General features: G+C 40.4%; 2 protein-coding genes across 3 annotated transcripts in view; both read left to right on the top strand.

Annotated features, from left to right (window-relative positions):
* The window catches only part of LOC136268767 (uncharacterized), a 158924-nt gene that overhangs the window by 76332 nt on the left and 59476 nt on the right, over positions 1-23116 (top strand). The window lies entirely within an intron of this gene.
* On the top strand, positions 1224-4752 carry LOC136267847 (uncharacterized). Its single transcript, XM_066063010.1, has 6 exons — positions 1224-1348; positions 2574-2648; positions 2699-2773; positions 2825-2915; positions 3318-3378; positions 4034-4752. The coding sequence occupies exons 1-6, from the start codon at positions 1294-1296 to the stop codon at positions 4709-4711; spliced, it is 1035 nt and encodes a 344-aa protein (XP_065919082.1). The 5' UTR covers positions 1224-1293; the 3' UTR covers positions 4712-4752.

The raw sequence follows: 23116 nt of genomic DNA, 5'->3' as shown, positions 1-23116 counted from the left end.
GTAGAGAGGTGTGCGAAGCACACTTCCCAGCTTTCAAAGCATGCTGGAACTAGGGGGTCTGGGGGCATGCCCCCTAGGAAAATTGTGAAAAATAGATGCTAAAACACTGCAATTTGGAGACATTTCCACATAAAATTCATAATATTTTCTGCCTGTAGATATTTTATGTACTGCCTTTAGATTATAGGTATGGCTCTCTGAAGCATTTTGCTAATGGAAAAGTTTTGGTAGGTATAGACAACCAAGTACATGATGCACCCCTCTCACAATTGCACAACACTGAATAGGTGCATGTTAGAATAATAATAATGTTGAAAGCGGAAAATTTTGAATTTTGAACAATACAAGATTTAATCTGAGAGCATTTTTAATGGAAATTGTGTACCTGAATTAAGTATTGCCACGCATATTAACTACACATTCAAGTAGATGAATGAAGCCCTTTAAACAGACCAATTCATTTCATTGTATGTATAGGTGCAGGCAGATTTGGAAAATTCTTTAACAGAACCAACTCCATGCTTCCAGTTAATGTTCTATTAGAGTAGTTAGCTGACTGCTCTATTAGAGTATCTCGATCTTTTACACCTCCAATGCTGATCCGGGTCCTTGTTGCATAAACTTTAACATAAATCCACTGATAATACCTTGGAAAGATGTTTATAAGGTGGGTTTATGAGTATTTGTATTATTAGTGATCACATAATTATGCTAAGACAAAATTTCATTATAATACTCAGCTTATTGATCAAGTAAAGCCTAAATATGAAGGGGGGGGGGGCTTCAGCCCCCAAAGCCCCCCCTGGATCTTCCCCTGTAAACATTCCCTGTTATCAGTACTACACAATAGTACACTTGCTGGTGTACAAACCACACTGAGTCCAGTTCTTTGACATAATGGCCTACCTTGACAAAACACAGATATGACCAGGCAGCAAAAGAAAAGAAACATGTGGCTTTTATATTATAGTACTGTACGCTCTTTAACATTACCATGTTTTGGGATATTAGTTCTTCTTGTACGTAGCACCAACTGCTATTTATGATTTAAGCAAATCATCAGATAAACCATCCTTGGGTGTCAGTTATGAAATACATTGTACAGCCTATACTGATGAAATGATTAATCCTAACAATGCGACTCTTCGTTGGACTGGACCTAATGGTACTATTACAAATGATAGTAGATTAATAATTACTCCAACTATTTCCAATGGTACCAGTCATGCTAGTACTTTACAATTCTCATATCTCAGTGAAAGTGATGAAGGTGAATACAGTTGTAATTTAGTGATGTTCGGTACTGAACTAAGTGGATCAGAGTTATTTGAGCTACAGAATTTTACTGGTAAGTTTACAACTGTGTTGAATTACCCCTTTATATTATTTCAAAATTCATATCTATATAGGCGGATCTGAGGGAGGCCAAGAAGGCTTTTACTCCTTTCTCTCCCTCCCCCAGGGGTGGATTTAGGGTTTAGCAAGGGAGTGTACCAGTGTAGCAGCAGGGAGTCTGGAGGCTGAGCTGGTGGGCCACTTAGCCCCCTAGAAGTTAAAGCTATTCCATATGTTTCAGGATTAAAATTTTGATGTAGCCTGTACACTAGAGTGGTTTAATTATGCACAATAAAAATAAAGCTTTCTAAGTGGACTACATTAATTGGTCCAGAGTTGTACAGGGATACTTGACAATAGCTATGCCAGACCTAAAGAATGGCATACACAAAATCATGTACATTTCATTTACAAAACATTTCTAAGCAGGATAAGTGTGCCTGTGCATGGGATAGTGCTGTAGATGCTAGTTTTCATATTCAGCAACTATGGAGGATTCTCAATAATTGTGTAGTGACTGTTCTATTAGAGTATTTGACTGATTGCTCTATTAAAGCATCTCATTTTTTTTTGAAAGGGGGGCACGTGCCCCTATGCCACCCCTTGGATCTGCCACTGCCCCCTTGGACTTACAGAACTATATTGACACAAAAAAACAAGCTGGGAATTATTTGTATTGTACTGAGGTACAGAAATCCAATGGGTAAATGAGAACTTTATAGCTATAAACTGTATACTGTAAAAAAAATGAGTCAAATAAGTTTGAATTTTTGTGTGAAGACCAAGATACTCTAATAGAGCAGTCACTACTCTAATGGAACAGCCACAATTCTATCACAATTCTATTGAAATTGTAACAATACAACCTTATGATTTATTACAGTGTATCATCAAACAGGTATTACCCCAGATACGCTATCTAATTGTTTAGGCTGATACATGCTTTGCAAAGCATACACTTTGAAAATACTCTCAAATTCAAACCTAAAGATCTAATAAAAAAGGTCTCAACTAGGGTCTCTTAGAATGAATAATTTATGTCCTTCAATCATCCAACTATACCAACCAAAGTTATGCATATCGGTATATATAACTTGTGCATTAGTGTTCCATTCTTAGCCTCTTCTCTTAGTGGAATAATCACTGTCTAATCTGTAAACTTCTTGCTGCTCCCTCAGTTATGTATCCTAGATCCACTTATGTATGAGATGGTAGTATTACACATCTGTTCCTAATAGTTATTCAACCTACCATTACTTCTACACTACTTCCATCATCAGTTGGATCTTCAAGCATAAACAATGTACCAACAGGTATTTCCAGTGATGATATTGTATACATTTTATACATTTTTATTGTGTAGCTTCTTCCACAACTCATGGTCTTTCACTATCTCCTTCATCCACTTCTTCACATATAGGTTCAACAACCACTTCAAGTGCGTTTACTACATTTGCTATAATACTTGCTATGAAATTGTGATCTGCAGTAGGTGTAGCCATCATTGTTACAGTCCTCACAGTAGTGGTGTTGTTACTAACAATCATCATAACTTTATGCATTACAGGATATGTAAAAAGGTAATACATTTAGTTTATATTTCTTTGTGTGACTGTAAACTGGCAATGACTGTGTTGATAAGTTATAGTTTCAATCAATACTGCAGCTAAGCATGTTACAAAGAGCGTATGTTCTATTAGAGTAATTGTGTGAATAATGTAGCAGGAGAAATTATATTATTGTTATTATAATGAGCTCAATCAATTTGAATAAGAAATGAAGTTGTTTCTTTCTGTGTACATTTTACTGTCACCTTTGAAAGGCTTTTTAAGTTGATAACAGTTTAGACAATACTTCATTAAAACAATTACTTTTTTGATGTGCTTCAAATGATGATCACCTTAGGTGATATAGCTAGCACTTATAACAGCAGAGAGACAGTGTACTGCAGTAAATATGTTATGATATTGAAATAAATTTAGACAGCTAAAAGTTTCAACTGGACAAGTGGAAGCTCCAAACATTGATGCTTTATTTGACAAAGTAAGTACTACACATGCAGGTATGACTATTTTACTTGTACACTATCAAGTCAAATCTTCTACAGCATTACTTTGTACATTGAACTACATTCATTTAATTTCATGCTTATACTTTCTAAATACAATCCACATACCTTATATGATATGTGAAAATTTCTCACTTGCATACCTCAGTGATAAAATAACTAATAATAAAATATTAACAATTTAGTAGCAGTTCATCAGCCACTCACTTATAGCAATCAATTAATTCCTTCTGGCATGTTTGAGTGAATAGCGCAGTAGCTTGAACCTAAAGTTCGCAGCACAACTCCTCTTTCATTGATAGTATAAGACAATAAGACAGTCTGGTATTGTCACATTTACTTGGAATCTTAATTATCCAAACCTCTATTAATTTAATTATTTGCATGTGAAGGTAACAGAATATTTCATTACTAGTGTGAATTAAGCGTATGTTCTATTAGAGTAACTAATGACATATCTGTATAAATTATTGGGTTCAAGTAAATTCATGCACTTTTTGCCCAATATACATGTATAAGAACTACAGTGTTCAGAAAATTGAGAAATCTACTGTGCAGTGCAGTAATACTTTTATTTGATTACGGTAGATTATACTTTCATACATTTTGTGCTGCACTGTCTTGTTAAAGGTGTCAATTGATTTTGATGATATGTGTAGCTACTTGGAAATTGGGAGAGATGCTGCAAGTACATGTGAAAGTCTTGAGATGTTGCACATGTCATCAGACTGCGAAGAATGCAAATCAACTATGTCATGTGATTTAACAGATATGGAAATATTAAACTATATATTAAATCAAGCTAACAGAGGGTCAGTGGACTCAGGAAATGGTGGTTCCCCACCAGGTTCAGCAGAATTGTCAGCACAATTTGAAAACACATCATTAGCAACTGTGAAAAATTTAGCACCATACTTCCCTGATGATATTGCAAGAGAAGCTAATAATGACCATCAAGAAATGCCATACTGTCAACATGACGATGATGCTGACAGAGAACATGGCAACACAATTGCTTGCAAAACAAATATTTGTGAAGTCAATTACAGTACATCATTTGTCCCAAATGAGAACCGTAGTCTCAAAGCAGCTGCTACATTTGAACCAATTATTACAACTGGAGTATACGTTGCTAGTGATATAGATATGCAGCAAGATGATGACCAAGAATTACAGTCACAAGAAAAAGACACAAACCAATCATTAAGTTGTGACACCACCTTGCAGCTAGCATTGTCATGTAATGGCAGTAACGAACAGGATAATGAGAGTGGTTACATGTCTGAATCAGCAATGAAAACACTCTGACAATCTTAATTTCTGCTTCACACCACTATGTAGTAGATGTCTATTATACAGCACAACTATATGCATCTTGTAAACTTATACACATGTGACTGGATTTTGGAAAAACGATCCAAATCGCACATTAGAAGTTTCGAGATAAATGGTTTTAAAGAATTCAAGCCAGTATAACTCTCCAATGATAGCAAGCACGCATATGAAATTTACACTCAAGATGCATCAATCTGTTACCTTTCAGACCACTTCCAATACTTGTAGCTGCTTGTAGAGCTTCCCGCCAAATAAGATAGAAAATCTGAGCTGTTGGACGAGCGAAGTAGTATCACGAGTGCTCACAAAGGGGGGGTGGAGGGTGAGGGGTGGCGGGATGGAGGGTGGGGGGTGGCGAGGTGGAGGATGGGGGGCGGCGAGGTGGAGGGTGGGGGCGGCGAGGTGGAGGGTGGGGGCGGTGGGGTGGAGGGCGGTGGGGTGGAGGGTGGGGGGCGGCGGGCGGCGGGGTGGAGGGTTGCTGGGTGGGCAAGGGCTAGACCTCAAAATGGAGACAGACCATGATTGGAACCCAGAGACGAGATTATAGGGCTGTGCTGGCTCCTTAGTGGTTGATCTGTAGCAAAATCCACAGAAAAAATGTCTGGCCTACATAATCAGGCTGTCCACCAGTAAACCACTGATTCTTACCAAACCAGGTCCTTCACAAGGCCTAAAACCGCCATTCGAGCTCTACACACACCCCAGAAAAGGCGTCTGTTGAAACCAGCCTCGAGTAGCTTGAGTGGTACTGAGTGTCAAAACTGCTAGTAGGATAGTGTAGCTATCCACTGGTGGTGTTGGTTTGATTTTGCCTGATGTGCGATTTGGATCGGTTTTGTAAAATCTGGTCACATATACAGTATGCAAAAGTTTAAATGTAACACATCATAATTATAATACTAATTATTAAAATTATAGTTTACAACACATCATTATTCTAATTATTACCCATCCAAAATCAGCTTATAGCTGTAAAAAAGTGCGCGTCCAAGTAAAGCAGAGTTAACTGCAACAAAAAGTAATGATATCATAATGCGGCCATGTACGAGGTGTGCAAGTTGTAAAATTAATATTAGCTAATCAGATAATACAATGTTATTGTTAAAGTGTTAATGAGAACTATGCGATGCTGCTAGTTTTTAAGTGTGTGAGCATCTTCATAAATGCCACATAACTCAATAAAGCTATGTGCATAGATTCTCTGATAGTAATAAATAGTTTGAGTTTGACCACCTTTCCTTTGTTCGTAGCATTGCTGTATACAGGAAAGGCGGCCAAACTCAAACTATTTATTACTATCAGAGAATCTATACACATTGCTTTATTGAGAATTAAATTTATGTGGCATTTATGAAGATGCTCACACACTTAAAAACTAGCAGCATCACATAGTTCTCATTAACACTTTAACAATAACATTGTATTATCTGAATAGCTAATATTAATTTTACAACTTGCACACCTCGCTCATGGCCGCATTATGATATCATTACTTTTTGTCGCAGTTAACTCTGCTTTACTTGGAAGTGCACTTTTTTTTACAGCTATAAGCTGTTTTTGGATGGGATTTCAATACTTTTTGTTAGAATAAGCAATGCACTGTTGATAACAGTAGGTGAGTTTCCATGGTTTTGACAGAAACCCCAGATTACAGTGACAGAATATTAAAATATAACTGTAATTTCAGTGGCCAGGGCCGCCCACATTGGGGGTAACTGGGGTATTTTGCTCCCTACCACAGCCTGAAAGGGGCCACTTGAATACCTGTTTAAAGAAAGATCGATATACTCTAATAGAGCAGTCAGGATCTAGCCCCTTCCTTGCCCCTGGGCCCCTCTTTAACTCTTTTCCCTGGGCCCTCTAATTTCTATGGACGGCCCTGTTAATGGCATGCAACTGCAGTCAACTAACACCCATTTTAACTAGTAAACCCTTAACAACACTTTGCCTTTCATCTTGTACTGCATTGAAACGATCAAGATACTCTATTAGAGCAGTCACAAAACAGCTGTAACACAACAATCAATATTTAGCATAGTTACAACTTCTGTTTAGCATCGGATTGTATAGTTTAAATTACTAGCTACTTACAGACTTTACAATATAAAAATATGGCACTTGTAGAATGTGACTGTTCTATTAGAGTATCTCGATCTACTTCAAGCATTGACTAATTCAAGTGAAGAAGCTACGCCCCTGCCAAGAGATCTTGTGAAATGAAATGAGAATACTAAAGAAAAGGCAAGTATCAGGGGCGGATCCAAGAGCCAGCAAGGGGAGGGGCACAAATAGGCTAAGTTGTAGGTGGTTGGGGAGATCCAGATTCTCTTGCTAGTTGCCGCATTTTTGAAGCAGCAAATAATCACCTTTTAGTAGAGTCTCACTGATGATTTTTTGCCACTTTGGCCTTTGAAGATGGTTGTGGAGTCTTAAAAGCTGTTAAAAGGCTCCAAACGTCTTAAACAACAGCAACACGATAATTGATTTTAGAGGCGCTTAGTACGCACGAAGGTGCATGATAACAATTTAACAGCTAGTTTTACATTGCTTTACTTCAGTTTCAGGTGAAATTGTAATAAGTGCTAGTAAAATGTGCATACTTTCATGAGTTACATAGCTAAACTTATGTTGGCCTGACAAAGTTTAGTATTTTAATCACAAGTATTGCTGGCTCTTCCTGGGTCTTCAACTAGGAGGGGGAGGGGGGGGGGGGGGGGGGATTTGCCCCAAAAGCCCCATCCTGGATCCGCCATTGAGTATCAGGGGCGTAGCCAGGATTTTTTGAAGGGGGGTTCCAGCACCAGCATTGAGTTACTAGAAGCAGGGGTCTGGGGGCGAGGCCCCCAGCCACTGAGAAACTTTCAATATTTTAATAAATCAAAACTCAGCAAATTACTATATTTTATGCAAAAAGTACATTAATTATGATGCATTAAGTGCCCCAGGGATGAAGGTAGTACTAGATAAAGTCACCTAGTGGAAACAGACAGCATAACACATAGAGACACATATAGTAATCTGTAAGTGATGGTTATATCTCACTGTGGCATAGGAGCCATGAATCCACTGATACAAATGACAATTTACGAATGGCTCAAGGCACAAAGTGCCTGCATGCTATTTGGAATTACATGAGGAAGGTGAAGTTGAAATATCAACATGTATTTGGCACAAATACAAGGATATGACAGCCATTTGAAGAAAAGTACACGTGACAAAATAATAAAAAATGACGAAACGTGACTGTTCCCCTATAAAAAGGGCCAAGGGCCACGTTGTCAAGTCTCATCGGCTTCTTTGTAGTTCTTTGGTTGAGATCTTGCACAGCACAGTGACCTACTCAGCATCAATTTTCTGCTGGCAGTTGTTATAATTAACCTAGGAGAAACACATCAACTAAAACATAAAACAGGGTGAGGTGGGAGGGACATGTTGATATTTCAACTTCACCTTCCTCATGTAATTCCAAATAGCATGCAGGCACTTCATGCCTTGAGCCATTCGTAAATTACATTTCGGAAGGCTCCGTTTCATATCAACATGTATGGTTTGAAGCACCATGGGATGCCAAAACACTTGTGCCAAACTTAGTTTTGCCATCCCCATCCAAATTCCTATGATAAAACTTCTGGAAAGTGCCCTCTGAGGACCAGTCCGCAGCCTCTAGTATCTACTTAGTTGTAACCCCTGCTCCAGCTGCTTTAGAGCAGGCAGCTCCACGTACAGAGTGTGACTTGAAGATGTTAATATCTATTCCAGCATCCTTCATGGTCTCCTTGAGCCACCTAGCAATTGTAGAGGAGGTCACTGGGTTGTGCTTCCCAATCCAAGAGAGAAACAAACAAGTTTTTGGTGTAGATGATTGAAAATGTCTAAATTCCTTGGTACGCTCTTCACAGGCCTTTAGTGTCACCACTGGGCATAATATAGGGTCATCCTTGAAGCATGGAAAGAAAAAATCTGGTATGTGCTTAGATGACCTGTTCTGCTTTGCTAAATGAGTTGGTCGGAATGTCACCCCATCTGACCGATAATACTTCCATTGAATATTCAGGTTGGATAGGTCAGTTGATCGAGAAGGTCTAGTCAAGGCTAACAACATCACAGTCTTAAGTGTTAGTTGCCTAAAGGTCAGTCCCTCGTTGTTACCCAAACTCTTGAGGTAGTTAATTACTGTACCTACATCCCAAAAGGATGAATATCTAGGCATGGGTGGTGTTTGATGAAAAGCACCCTTCACCAGCCTCGCAACTGCAGGATGTGATCCTACACTAACTCCATCCACTGCTTCATGCACTGAAGATATTGCTGAGCGGTAACAATTAAGAGACTGATACTGGTAGCCTTGAGAGGAAAGGTCAGCAAGGAAGTTCACGACATCTGCTATAGGTCCCGAAAGGGGATTTCTACCCCGCTTGTTACACCAGCTAGCCCATTTAGCAAAGGAGGAACCATAGTTGGAATTGGTCTTGTGTCTCCACGAGGCGAGCATAAGGCTTGAAGCCTCTGAAGAAAAACCCTGTGATGAGTAGGATTGCCTGAGATAGGCCAGGTGATCAGTTGGGGCACACCCTGTTTCATTAGAAACTCCTGACCCATTGGCATCACTACCAAATCTGGCCATGTCGGTAGAAGTAGAGGGTAATCCTCCAGGAGTTCCAGCACGACTGCAAACCACGATTGAGTCTTCCAGAAGGGAGTTATCAGCACTACTCGTGCTAATTGCATCTTCACCTTGGAGAGACGATGGCTCAAACACCACGGTGGATTGGCATAACCCCGCTGTTGTGACCAATCTTGCATGAAGGCATATCTGTCGCTGTAGCTTCCGGGTCGGCTCTCCAGCTGTAAAACTGGGGAAGCTGTTTGGTCAGGCGAGAAGCAAACAAGTCCACCTCCAGGGGCCCCATCATTTCCTTGATTCTCTGAAATATTTCTGGATTGAGCATCCAGTCGCAACGATCTTGGATTGAACGTGACTCCTGATCCGCTATTACATTGAGGTGACCAGGCAGGTGCTCCGCTGTGAGCGAGATGTCCCTTGCAATGCACCAATTCCAAATTGTGATTGCTAACTGGCACAGAAGGTTGGAGGCACTGCCTCCCTTGTGATTGATGTATGTCACTGCCGTCACGTTGTCCAAGCGGAAGAGTACCACTACGCCTGTCCAGGTCTTCCCAAATGCTTGCAGGGCTAGGAACGCTGCTAACAGCTCCAGGTAATTGATGTGATGTTCCTGTTCCTGTACTGACCAAATGCCTCCTGTCCGGGTCTGGCCATTCAATACGGCACCCCAGCCTTGGTTGGATGCATCGGACTCTATTGTCACAGATGGGGCTGGTAGGGCAACAGGGGTTGACAGGAATTTCCTGTCTAGGGATATCCACCATGATAGATCGGATTTGCTCATTGGATCCAGCTGCACTACAGAATTGAATTTGCTGGTCACCCCTTCCTACACTTGATCGGTGGGGACTATTCTACGGAACGGAACGGAACGGAACGGAACGGAATGATGGACTAAACTGCGGAACGGAATGCTTTCTCAGATTGAAGCTTGCAGCTTACCATTGCTGTACAAGTTATCAGTGGCACTTCCAGCAGGTAATAAAACGTACCCCAAGAAAGATAAAACGAATTTAAGGATCGATTGTGGGTTCTTGTTGGTTGTCATTAGTAACGAAGTACTAATTGTGGGAATAGCTGACTCAGTGATTTCATCTTCGGATATATCAAGTAGGGAACTTAATGCATGACTTTTTTTTACTAGTATGAGAGTTATTTTTACTTACTTGACTTTAGAATGTACAGTCTGAGGCCCAGCCTTTCTAATCGGCATAAATCAGTATGTGTATAGCTACACTACAAAGGAAACAAGTATGGTGACAAGCTGAATCAACTCAGTCTAAGTAGAATCTAAAGGAATTTTGTGCAGTGTGTGAGGAGCAAACATTCAGATACCTCAAGGAGGCTATATTGTGTGAACATCAATGATTCATTAACAGAGTAGTGGACTATTGTCAGATATCTCAGCCTGAGTACTGAGTTGAATTCTGGATGGGGTCTATTTTACAGAATGGAGTGCTTTCTGAATCAACTTGCAGCTTGGCTAGCTGCTATCATTGCTGAAATTGCATTTTATCAGTGGAACCTCCAGGAAAATGGAATAGGATAATTATAAAACATTAATTAAGTGATTGTTTAGGTAATCATGACTTTATTCAGTCTAATAAACAGAATATATGGTTGATTGAGTGAGGTATCACTTTCAGAATGTTCAGACGACCAGTGATGAGATGCATGGATTCATCGAATTTTTGTTGTGGTTGGAGACATTAAATATCCAAAAGCAAACTGACTGTATAATATTAATTTACTTTCTTTATATTTTCTCAATTTTGAGCCTGTATACAAATAATTGAATTTTCCTTGTCAATAGAAATCCTAGAATAAGATGGGAGAGAAACTTATCTTTGTTTACCTATACTGTACAACCAAGAGTTTGTAATACTGATTTGTATGGGGGAGAGTGTCTAACTCTCAGTATGGCCTGTACAAACACCCTGTGTAAAGTTCACCTTTCATCAAATCAACACCTTTACTGGGGGATAGAAAACTGTTGATTAGAGTTGCTGAAGAAGGTAAAGCCTTTGTTCTGAAATAAGGCCGAGGTGTTACTTTAAGCAGGGTGTTTGGTGAATGCATTCAAGTTAGACACTCCCCACCTTATTATGAACTCTTGGTACAACTGCAAAGGAAATGAAGAAAGCATACAGATGAATCAATAAAATCACTACAGTAAGGTGAATTACATACTAGTGAGATCTTGGTTAATTAATGACAGTGGTTGGAGATTAAGTGTGGTAGCTTCTTGTTCTTGAATATGTTGCAAAGTGGAAGTACAAATCAAAATGGGATATCAATTTTATTATGAAAAATTTGTATACATAAATAATCTAGCATTACTATTTCATTTGTCCTCCACTTAAACATGCTACAACAGTACTAGTGTCAGTACATTGGCAGTGAGTCTACCTTGAAATTTCAACTCTAGAGTAGGTCCAACACAGGACAGCCCGCACTGTAACAAATACATGTGATCCCATTGTAATTTCATGGACCAGCTGGACTGGGAATCACTTGAAAATAGACAAACAAATTTAACCTGTTTTGTTTGAAGTGAAGCATGTGAAATGTTACACTTAAGAAATCCTAGGATTCTTAGGTGGTATGTAATTAATGTAAGTGTTCCATTTCAGGTCTGACTAGATACATTGAAATTACACACACATCCTGGTCCAAATCACGTTTGCCTGGTGGCTACGGGCATGGTTTCACATGCGGCTTATAATAGAGATTTGGCTGATCTTGGAGTTTTGACATTTAGCCTGATTCAAGGCTAGCAGTCAGACACATCCTTGAATTGTGCAACAGATAAAATCAGCTCACTATTGAATACGGCATTAGTCCACTTCACCAGCTGTTAATATATAAATAACTCCATGCATACACTTCAGTGATGGTTGCAGAATATACCCTCCTTGCGGTCTGCCAAAATATTTGCCCCTCACACACTGCACAAAATTCTTCAAGTTTGAATTCAGCTGGCTCTTTCCTGTTACCAGTATCTTCCTGCTTGTTTTATTTATACACTGACTTATGATAGGGTTTCCACAAAATTTTCAAATTAATTTGCTAACTGTTGTTATGTGTTGGACTAACTCTCACTTGAATACAGCTACAGTGGCGGTAAATTCTATTGCCTCCTTGGGGTGGAAATCGATCGAAATGTCTACAAATTACAAGATTACGAGCTGCAACTCCTGGAAACAATGATCTATTATTGCAATACTGCACTTCAACCTTCCTCTGTGAGCAAACCTTCGCCAAAAAGTATCGGTGGTTTGATTGATGAAGAACGATTGCTGTAGTTGCATCATTGAGACAGGATTTTGGGGTCCAAAAATGGGTTTTCGTCCACAAAGACCAAACGAATGATTGCCAAAACTTCCTCACACCACAGTAGTAGTCACCCATCAACAAAGAAGTCACGTAACAAGTATGGTTAAATTCTGAAGATGCTAACCATCTGGGCGAGCCCAGTATTGGGAAAAAAATCACCCAAAATGGCACCCTTGTATCATCACTTGCTCTCTCAACTACTCAAAACCAGGATTCTTGGCGTATAACAGTGTTAACATCTAAAACATATAACTAGCAACAAGGATTTGTTGTTAGAAACCATAAAAATAAACTAATAGGCGTCTATCCTAATAACTACAGGCTCACATGATCGAGTATGGATATTGCTACTAATAGCACTATAGACCAAAATCATGCTGTTGTATGTACGCTTATTATTTTTAAGGGTGTTTAAACCACTACATCAGACATCAAGTGTGATATCGAGTGTTAAATCACAATAAGAACGAAAATCACGTGAGCATGGATAGGGTCCGCAACGCGAAAAATCGATATCCTCCAATCAACTACCTAACTATTGTCATGTGTTAGGCTAAGTGTAACTTGAATAACACTAGCGTGGCAGCCAAGTTTGTCACTTTCTTCTGGTAGAAAACGATACAAATGTCTTAAAATCACGTGATTTTTAGCTGCAACGGTTCGTAGGGTTCTTCGTATGCCACGATATTCACTCTCAACATTGTTCAAGTAGTCTATCATCAACTCAAAGTATTGGTGGTTTGATTTTATAGGTCAGTTTCTGGTGGCAGCACGATCTGTGCAGCTTTTTGACGACAGACAAAATGTTTCTTCCTCTGGAGCACAGGACAAGCAGAGCAGCAACTGCGCCGTGGGTCAGCAATGACCAGTACTAGGTAAAGTACCTGCATGCGGAGTATGGTTATAATTGACGCTTGTTAGCCATCTGGCTGAGCCATCTATATGCTGAAATTCGGCCAAAATGACGCGATTTTTGCAAACAAATACCAGAATGGTTGATACATCAGTGAGACAGTCTCCAACAGCAAGGATACGAAGCTTATAAACACCTAACAATACGGCTATCTCGCCCAGTAAACGTATAGAGCAATCCAGTGCATGAAATAGGCACTCACGTGATTGAAATTCAAATTACGGAAATACCCATGAAATCGCTTTCATTTCTGAATAGGAACCATGCAATGTGCTCCTTTTAAATATTTGTGTTAATTGTTCACTCAGACGTGGTCTGGGCCAGTGCAGGTGTGTTTTGTACTATGATGGTATCGTAGGAAAAGTCTTAGACTGCTGGGCTAGTCGAGATGCTGAACCTAACGCACACAAACTGATTGTCACTTGATTCCAAGTGATTTTAAGGTCATTGGAATAGATTATAGTTGTATTTTCGGAGATTTGAATATCAATCATGTGAGTGCCTATTTCATGCATTGGACTGCTCTATGCGTTTACTGGGCGAGATAGCCGTATTGTTAGGTGTTTATAAGCTTCGTATCCTTGCTGTTGGAGACTGTCTCACTGATGTATCAGCCATTCTGGTATTTGTTCGCAAAAATCGCGTCATTTTGGCCGAATTTCAGCATATAGATGGCTCAGCCAGATGGCTAACAAGCTTCAATTATAGCCATACTCCGCATGCAGGTACTTTACCTAGTACTGGTCATTACTGACCCACGGCGCAGTTGCTGCTCTGCTTGTCCTGTGCTCCAGAGGAAGAAACATTTTGTCTGTCGTCAAAAAGCTGCACAGATCGTGCTGCCACCAGAAACTGACCAATAAAATCAAATCACCAATACTTTGAGTTGATGATAGATTACTTGAACAATGTTGAGAGTGAATATCGTGGCATACGAAGAACCCTACGAACCGCTGCAGCTAAAAATCACGCGATTTTAAGACATTTGTATCGTTTTCTACCAGAAGAAAGTAACAAACTTGGCTGCCACGCTGGTGTTATTCAAGTTACACTTAGCCTAACACATGACAATAGTTAGGTAGTTGATTGGAGGATATCGATTTTTCGCATTGCGGACCCTAGCATGGATTTATTAGGATAGACGCCTATTAGTTTATTTTAACAGTTTTCTAACAACAAATCCTTGTCGCTAGTTATATGCTCTAGATGTTAACACTGTTATACGCCAATAATTCTAGTTTTGAGTAGTTGAGAGAGCAAGTGATGAGAAAAGGGTGCCATTTTGGGTGATTTTTGCCCAATACTGGGCTCGCCCAGATGGTTAGGATATTCAGAATTTAACCATACTTGGTACGTGACTTCTTTGTTGATGGATGACTACTACTGTGGTGTGAGGAAGTTTTGGTAATCATTCGTTTGGTCTTTGTGGACGAAAACTCGATTTTTGACCCCAAAATCCTGTCTAAATGATGCAGCTACGGCAATCGCGCTTCACCAATCAAACTACCAATACTTTTTGGTGAAGGTTTGCTCACAGAGGAAGGTGGAAGTGCAGTATTGTGATAAAAAGGATCATCGTTTCCGGGAGTTACAGCTCATAATCTCGTGATTTGCAGACATTTTGATCGATTTCCACCTCAAAGAATTGATAGAATTTATCGCCGCTGCAGCTTTATTCAAGTGAGAGTTAGTCCAACTTGTAACAACAGTTAGCAGGTTATTTTGAAGATGTTCATTTTATACGTAGGAAACCCTACTTATGACTTGAAAGACCGGCCCAGACTGTTTTGTAAATCTAAATAAGAAAAACAGCTCACATAAAGTTCCCTTCCGTATGGATGAACATCACTGATACAGCTCATCCCACAATAATACTTCGTTACTAATGACAACCAACAATAACCCACAATCGATCCGTTAATTCTTTTTATCTTATGTTTAACCACCCACTGGAGATGCTACTGCTAACTTACTAGACAGATGCAAACAGCATCGTAGGGCGAGCCTGAACATATTTAATGGGAGTATGCATAGCAGCAATAGTGGTCATATACAAATCTGATAACACAAAGTAAAGCATAAGCAAGCAAACAAAATTATTATGTAGATAAATCAATGTTATTGTTGTGTGACTGATTCATTATTTTACATACTAATTCTGCCTTCTCTGCTGCAAGATTGTGTCCCTTTGCCGAGCATATCTTGTTCTGGAGTATTCTCTGTTTCTCCTTCGTCTTTCTTCAGCTTCTTCTGGTGTTTCTCGGTCCCTTCTCAATCTGTACAGCTGTCTCCTTCTTCTAAGCCGTTCTTCTGCATTCATTTAGGTGATTTTCATATTCACGCGCTGATACACGTGTTTCATACGCTGTAATCTACGTCGTATATTTCTCTGTGACATGGTCGATGAGACGAACATATATGGAAGTGCTGTAATCTACTTCGTATATTTCTCCGTGACATGGTCGATGATACGAACATATATGGAAGTGCTGTAATCTACGTCGTATATTTCTCCGTGACATGGTCGATGAGACGAACATATATGGAAGTGCTGTAATCTACGTCGTATATTTCTCCGTGACATGGTCGATGAGACGAACATATATGGAAGTGCTGTAATCTACGTCGTATATTTCTCCGTGACATGGTCGATGAGACGAACATATATGGAAGTGCTGTAATCTACATCGTATATTTCTCCGTGGCATGGTCGATGAGACGAACATATATGGAAGTGCTGTGATTTACGCCGTTTATTTCACGGTAAGTCCGTTTATTTCAGGGTCTCTTTCCGATTTCTTCTGTAGTTTTTTGGGCATGGTCGCTGATACGAAAGTTACGTGGGCGACTCGCTAGTGTGGGGCTCGCTCAGGCTCGCCCCAATAAGGGAAGTTTCAGCAATGGTAAGTTGCAAGCTTCAATTTGAGAAAGCGTTCCGTTCCGTGGTTTAGTCCATCATTCTGTTCCGTTCCGTTCCGTAGAATAGTGAACCATCTTAACCAACATAACGTATTAATTGAAAATCAACATGGCTTTCGATCACAGCACTCCTGTGTCACTCAACTCATCACTTTGACTGAAGACATATCCTACGCTCTTGACCATCAAAAGCAAATTGATATAATCCTTCTAGACTTTTCTAAAGCATTTGATACAGTTCCACATCAACGACTTCTGACTAAATTAAAGCATTATGGAATTGGCGACAGTACTCTTGCATGGATTGAATCCTGGCTCACTAGACGTTCACAATGTGTAGTTTTGGATGGTGAAACCTCAAACCCTGTACCTGTTTTGTCAGGAGTCCCTCAAGGAACTGTCCTGGGTCCCCTGATGTTTTTACTGTATATAAACGACATAGCAAATGATATTGATTCTCCTCTTCGGATGTTCGCAGATGATTGTCTACTTTACGGAATAATCAATAGCAGAGAAGACACAATCCAGCTCCAACAAGATCTGAACAAGTTATCTGAATGGGCTAACACCTGGCAACTGAACTTTAATGTCATCAAATGTGCTAGTGCAATGCACAAGGAATACTTCACCCATCACACATAATTACATACTGAACGGCCATATATTAGAAACATCTGAGCAACACTCTTATCTGGGCATCTTAATTAACAAGTCATTATCGTGGTCTTCACACATATCTACCATAGCAGCAAAGGCGACAAAAAACCTTAACTTTTTGAAACGTAACCTTAGTAGTTGCTCACAAAGAGTTAAGAAATCTGCATACATCACAATGGTGAGGCCACAAATGGAATATGCATCAGCTGTGTGAGATCCATACTACAATTCACAAATTCAGCAATTAGAGAAGGTACAACGTCGTGCAGCCAGATGGATTTATAATGACTATAGTAGATTTAGCTCAGTTTCAGCAATGTTAAATGAATTATCCCTGCCATCTCTTGAGACTCGTTGCAAGATATCTAGATTACAAGTCCTGCACAAGGCACTCCATCACCAGCTTGCCATCTGCATACCCTCATATTACCTACCACCAACGAGAGAAATTAGATCATACCATCCATTGCATCTTATAATTCCATCATCATCCACCAGATCATACCAGAGCAGCTACTTTTCAAGAACTGTTAAAGAATGGAACACCTTGCTTGTTAACATCATTGAAACGTCTGATCCAGATTCGTTCACATCACTTTTACAATCATATTACCACACTAGTACTAGCTTGTAATTAGTCGAACAATTGGTTTACTGTATGTTAAGTTAGAACTGTTTTTTGTTGTTGTTTTTTTTTCCTGAGCATACCAGCAGGGCTGACTGCTCAGTACAAATAAATAAATAATAAATAGTCCCCACCCACTTGATCCTCTGGATGGACAGAGTTCATCAGGAATTGCAGTGCTCTGTAATGAAGGGGGGCTATTGGGAGGGCTCGCATAGTAGCTGTTGCTTTGCCCACAAATTGGGCTACCTCTCTTACTGACACTGATGTCTTCACCATTAATCTGCGAGCATCTTGTTGGATCTTCCTTATTTTCTCTTGGGGAATTGATAATGTCATGGACTGGGTGTGTATCTCGAACCCGAGAAATTCCAGTCTCTGGGTGGGTTCTAGTAGGGATTTGTTGTGATTGATTATCAATCCCAAACATTCGAAAAGCTGGCAAATCAATGGAATCATCTGCTGTATCTGGACTTCGTCTTGATGTAAGATCAACAGATCGTCCAGATATATTATTAGGCGACAACCAACCTGCCTTAGAAACCCTACTACTGGTTTCATTAACTTTGTGAATACCCTCGGTGCAGATGACAGGCCGAATGGTAGGCAGGTGAATTTGTAATATTTCTCTTCCCAGAGGAAAGTGAGAAATGGTTGATGGTCTGGATGGATTGGGACTTGGAGGTATGCATCCTTCAGATCCATTTTGGCCATCCAGTCCCCTGGCTGGAGAAGATCTGGGAGGAGGTGAAGACCCTCCATCTTGAAGTGCTCTTGTCTCACAAACTGATTGAGGCCCTTCAGATTTATTACCGGCCTCTGACCCCCATCCTTCTTCTCCACAAGAAATATCTGGGACACATAGTTGTCTGGAGAGAGCTGAGTCTCTACAATTGCCCCTTTGGATAGCAACTCTGCGACCTCTGCTGCTATTAAGGTTGCATTCTCTGTTGAGGTTTGTATTTGATGTGGCATGTGGGCCTGGCATGGTGCATTTATCAAGTCTAGTTGGTAACCAGCCACAGTTTGGAGGACCCATTGATCTGGAGTCAGCACTTCCCAGTTTGTTAGGAAGTGTGACACTCGCCCAGCCACCTTTGGGCCGCTTATTAACAGGTTCATGTTGTTTATGAGAGCCTGTATGTGATGTGCTTGTGAACCCTGCAATTGAATATTGGTCACAGGATTTAATGAATGATTTACAACATGTGTTAAATCGTGCACACAACTGACTGTTAATCGTCATTTCTTTTGTTTCATGGCAGATTTGCTGCTGCTGGGTTGCCATCCCCTTTGTTTGTAGTGGCCGCTGTTGTAGTGGGAGCCACCCCCGCGGCCCTTGAACTTTTGGGGGTGACCCTTCTGAAAATCCCGTCGAGATTGCTTGTCAATGTTCAGCGTCTTTGTCAGTGCTGCTGCAGCCTCCAGTCTTTCTTTAGCTAGTGTAGCAAAATTGTCTCCAAACAATAGGGGAGCAGCCTCCTTGAAATCAGCATCCCTCACAAGGCTTTTCAGTCGGGAGTTCATCTGCGTAAGAATGGCTTTCCTCCGGTCTATAGTGTTCTGGGCACTAGCATTTCCTAACAACTGTAAGGATGTTTGTACAGCTGCAATCACCTCAGCTGGTAGCTCTAACTCTTCTGTCCTCTCCAACACATAGACCAACGGGTTTACCGCGTCTAGCCAGAAGTTCTGTAGACGGCTTGCAGCTCTGTCTGCTCTTTGGGAGGTCGTGGGGATCGTAGCTGCGACCACAGGGTCTAACTCGGGGCATTTCAACCGAGGGGTCACTAACTCACGAAAAAGGGGTACGGATTTCAAAATCTTGAACAAATTTCTCAAGATTTCACTAATTTCAAAAGATTTCACAAAATCGAACGAGAGCTGCAAAATTTGATTTCAAATCACAGGTTGGTGTAGAATGATAAGTTCTGAAATCACCAAAAAATAGTGGGAGAAAGAAACAGAAGTTCAGCAGGCATGCAGGAGCAAAGCCTCACAAAATTGAGAGGAATTGCAAAGCCATATAAAACCAGGAGTAAAGCCAAGGCATAACTATTAAATGAAACCCTACAAAACCAGGAGCAACTTGCAGCTGAATTAAGCCCTATAAACCAGGAAGTCCAATCATTCAGGGTAAATCCCGTGCAAAACCCCTCAAAACCAGGAGCAACTGTCGAAGTTCTATCTGGTGTGAAACCCCACAAAACCAGGAGCATCTGTATGCTTAAGTTGATTTTGTAGTTGGTGTGTTGCTAAGTTTATGAAGTTTGTGCTGCTAAGTAAGTTTGTAGTTTGCTAAGTAAATCTGAAGCGGAGTGGATCATCGGATTTCATTCTTACTTTTGTGCAGGAGCAGTTTGCATGGCTTCTTTCACACAGCTCCTGGTTTTGTTTGGCTTCCACAACTCTTAATACAAATCCGAAGCCAAGCAGAACAGTAGATTTAATTCTTACTTTTGAGCAGTTTGCATGGATTCTATCCTGCATGGTTTTGTGCGGCTTCTTTCCTACAGCTCCTGGTTTTGTTTGGCTTCCACAACTCACTTAATACAGATCCAAAGTGGAACGGAACATCGGATTTCATTCTCACTTTTGAACAGTTATGCACCTATCAATGTTAAGCCCCACCCCCCCAGTACAAAATAGTTATTTTTCAAGAACAATTAATGATTGGAACTCCTTACCAGTAGATCTTGTTGAAGTTGCAGATGCTGACATTTTTAGAACTGGACTACAATCATTATTGTAATTGTGTTACATGTATTCGGGAAAATCTGAGCACACCAGCAGGGCTGACTGCTCAGTAATAATAATAATCATATAATCAAGGGGAGGGTGGGGATATAGTGGGGATTTGACAACCAACGTGTTGTTAAAACAGAAGCCACAGTGACAAAGGTACACGAGGTGCTGCAGTTTTATCACATGTTCTCTCGCGCTTCACGTATACAACTACTGTAAAGGATCTATGCTACTATAGAGCGCTTGTTCAAATTCCCCACCCCTGGGGGAAAAATTTAAGTTCAAATCCCCTCCTAACGCCCCACATAGCCCGTACTGGGTGGGGTGGGGCTTGACATTGATAAGTGCATTAGCATGGATTCTCTCCTGGTTTTGGGTGGCTTCTTCCCACAACTCCTGGTTTTGTTTGGCTTCCACAACTCGCTTAATACAAATCCGAGACGGAGCGGAACATCGGATTTCATTCTTACTTTTGAACAGTTTGCATGGATTCTATAGATCTCCTGGTTTTGTACGGCTTCTTTCCCACAGCTCCAGGTTTTGTGCGGCTTCCACAACTTGATTAATACAAATCTGAAGCGGAGCGGAACATCGGATTTCATTCTTACTGTGCAGGAGCAGTTGAGTGTAAGCTATGGTACCAGAACGAGTATAGAATCAGAATCACGATAACAACATAAGATTTCGTATTTCAGGCAGAATTTCACTGAATGTGTACGAGATTTCGAACCAGTTGGTCACCCCTCGATTTCAACCACCGTGAGTCAGGTACTCCAAATTTCTCGGCGCGCTCCACCCTCTCACTGTTCTTCAACTTCGACTTGAACGTTGTTTCAATAAAGGCAGCCGCCTCCTCGGACATTTCAACAAGTTTGCCAGATCCGCCGCTTCCACCATTCGCACGAAGGTCCACAAACGGTTCATCCTCCTCTTCATCCCCACTGTGACTGTCAGTTACTTCTGAAACAGTTCTTCTCCTCTTGTTAGGAGGAGCATTGTCGCCGGGTACTATGTCGCTGTTTTGCGAACCGGCCGGGTTATCACCACTGTATGTGGCCCCGTTCTTAAGCGTCGCTATTTCAGCCTGCATGGCACTGACGCTGCTGCACAGATTGGCGATGACTTTCTTCGTTTCTTCATCCATAGTCTCCTGTCGAACGTCTTAGCACGTGTAGACTGTCAGAGCCAAATAAAAATGCCGATGAGACTTGACAACGTGGCCCTTTTTATAGGGGAACAGTCACGTTACGTCATTTTTTATTATTTTGTCACGTGTACTTTTCTTCAAATGGTTGTCATATCCTTGTATTTGTGCCAAATACATGTTGATATGAAACGGAGCCTTCCGAAATGTAATCAAAACAATATAGCTAACTATTCAAATATGCATAGCATGAATTAATTTTGCATAACAAAAGTGATAAATTACTGGAGCTCTATATCTTTAAACACTGCACACCAAAGCTATAGCAGTATAAGGTCATGCTAAGTTTTGCATTTAAGGCCACTACAATGAGATAACTTGTTTCTCATCAGCTCTCATAGAATCACACATGCGGGCGGGAGGGTTATCTCATTATCTCATTATTTTCTAAGTCATATAAATTGCAGAAGTTTAATGTAGCTACTACTATAACTATAGCTACACTAGAGAATCTATAACAAAACCAATAATAATGATCTTTTTTTTTCTTTTTATCTACCTTTTATTTTAGAATTTTAGGTGTTTGGCGTGCAGTTCAGAATTCAAATAAACTTCAGCTTCTTCAGTACAGCAATAACAAGGTTTTCTAATTCAGAGAGTCCTTTAAGAGAACTCCACAGTAGATAGTACCTTCACCAGGCAGTCTTGGGGTCATGTACCACACCCTTCGCAGAATGGCACATCTTCAGCAGCAGCAGAAGCTGCAGCTGCCGATACCATGTTAGCTAGCATCTGCAGGCTGATTAGTCTATTAAGGGAGGGGCTGCTGCAGGCTTGTGACAAAGCTAAAAGTGTATTCATGAGAATCACTCGTAAACACAATCCAATCACCTACAACTACACTATTCTCTATCAAAGAAGTTTCATCTACTAAATATTTAGGAGTTACAATCACCAATGACTTGTCTTGGTCCACACACATTACTAACATCACATCCGAGATCACTTCCAAAGCTCTATCAGTCAAAGCATTCCTACAGAGAAATCTTAAGTCCTGCCCAACTCAAATTAAATTGAAATGTTATAATGCCATGATAAGACCAATCTTAGAATACGCCAATCCTGTCTGGTCCCCTCACAATAGAAGAGACATCGATAAGCTTGAACGAGTACAGAGGCAATCTTCCAGATTCATTATGGCTGACTTTTCGCATTTCAGCAGCATAACCAACATGCTTACTGACCTTAACATTCCCAGTTTAGAACACCGCAGACAAGTATCCAGTATCACCCTCCTCTACAAAATTGTTCTAATCTCATTGATATATCTCCTGTTGATTTAATTCCTGTCACTTCTAACACCAGAGGACACAACCAAAGATTTCATCATATCTATGCAAGGACCAATCAGT

The sequence above is a fragment of the Dysidea avara genome, chromosome 10 (genome assembly GCF_963678975.1).
Source record: "Dysidea avara chromosome 10, odDysAvar1.4, whole genome shotgun sequence".
NCBI lineage: Eukaryota > Metazoa > Porifera > Demospongiae > Dictyoceratida > Dysideidae > Dysidea > Dysidea avara.
This window is presented reverse-complemented; position numbering and strand designations above follow the sequence as displayed.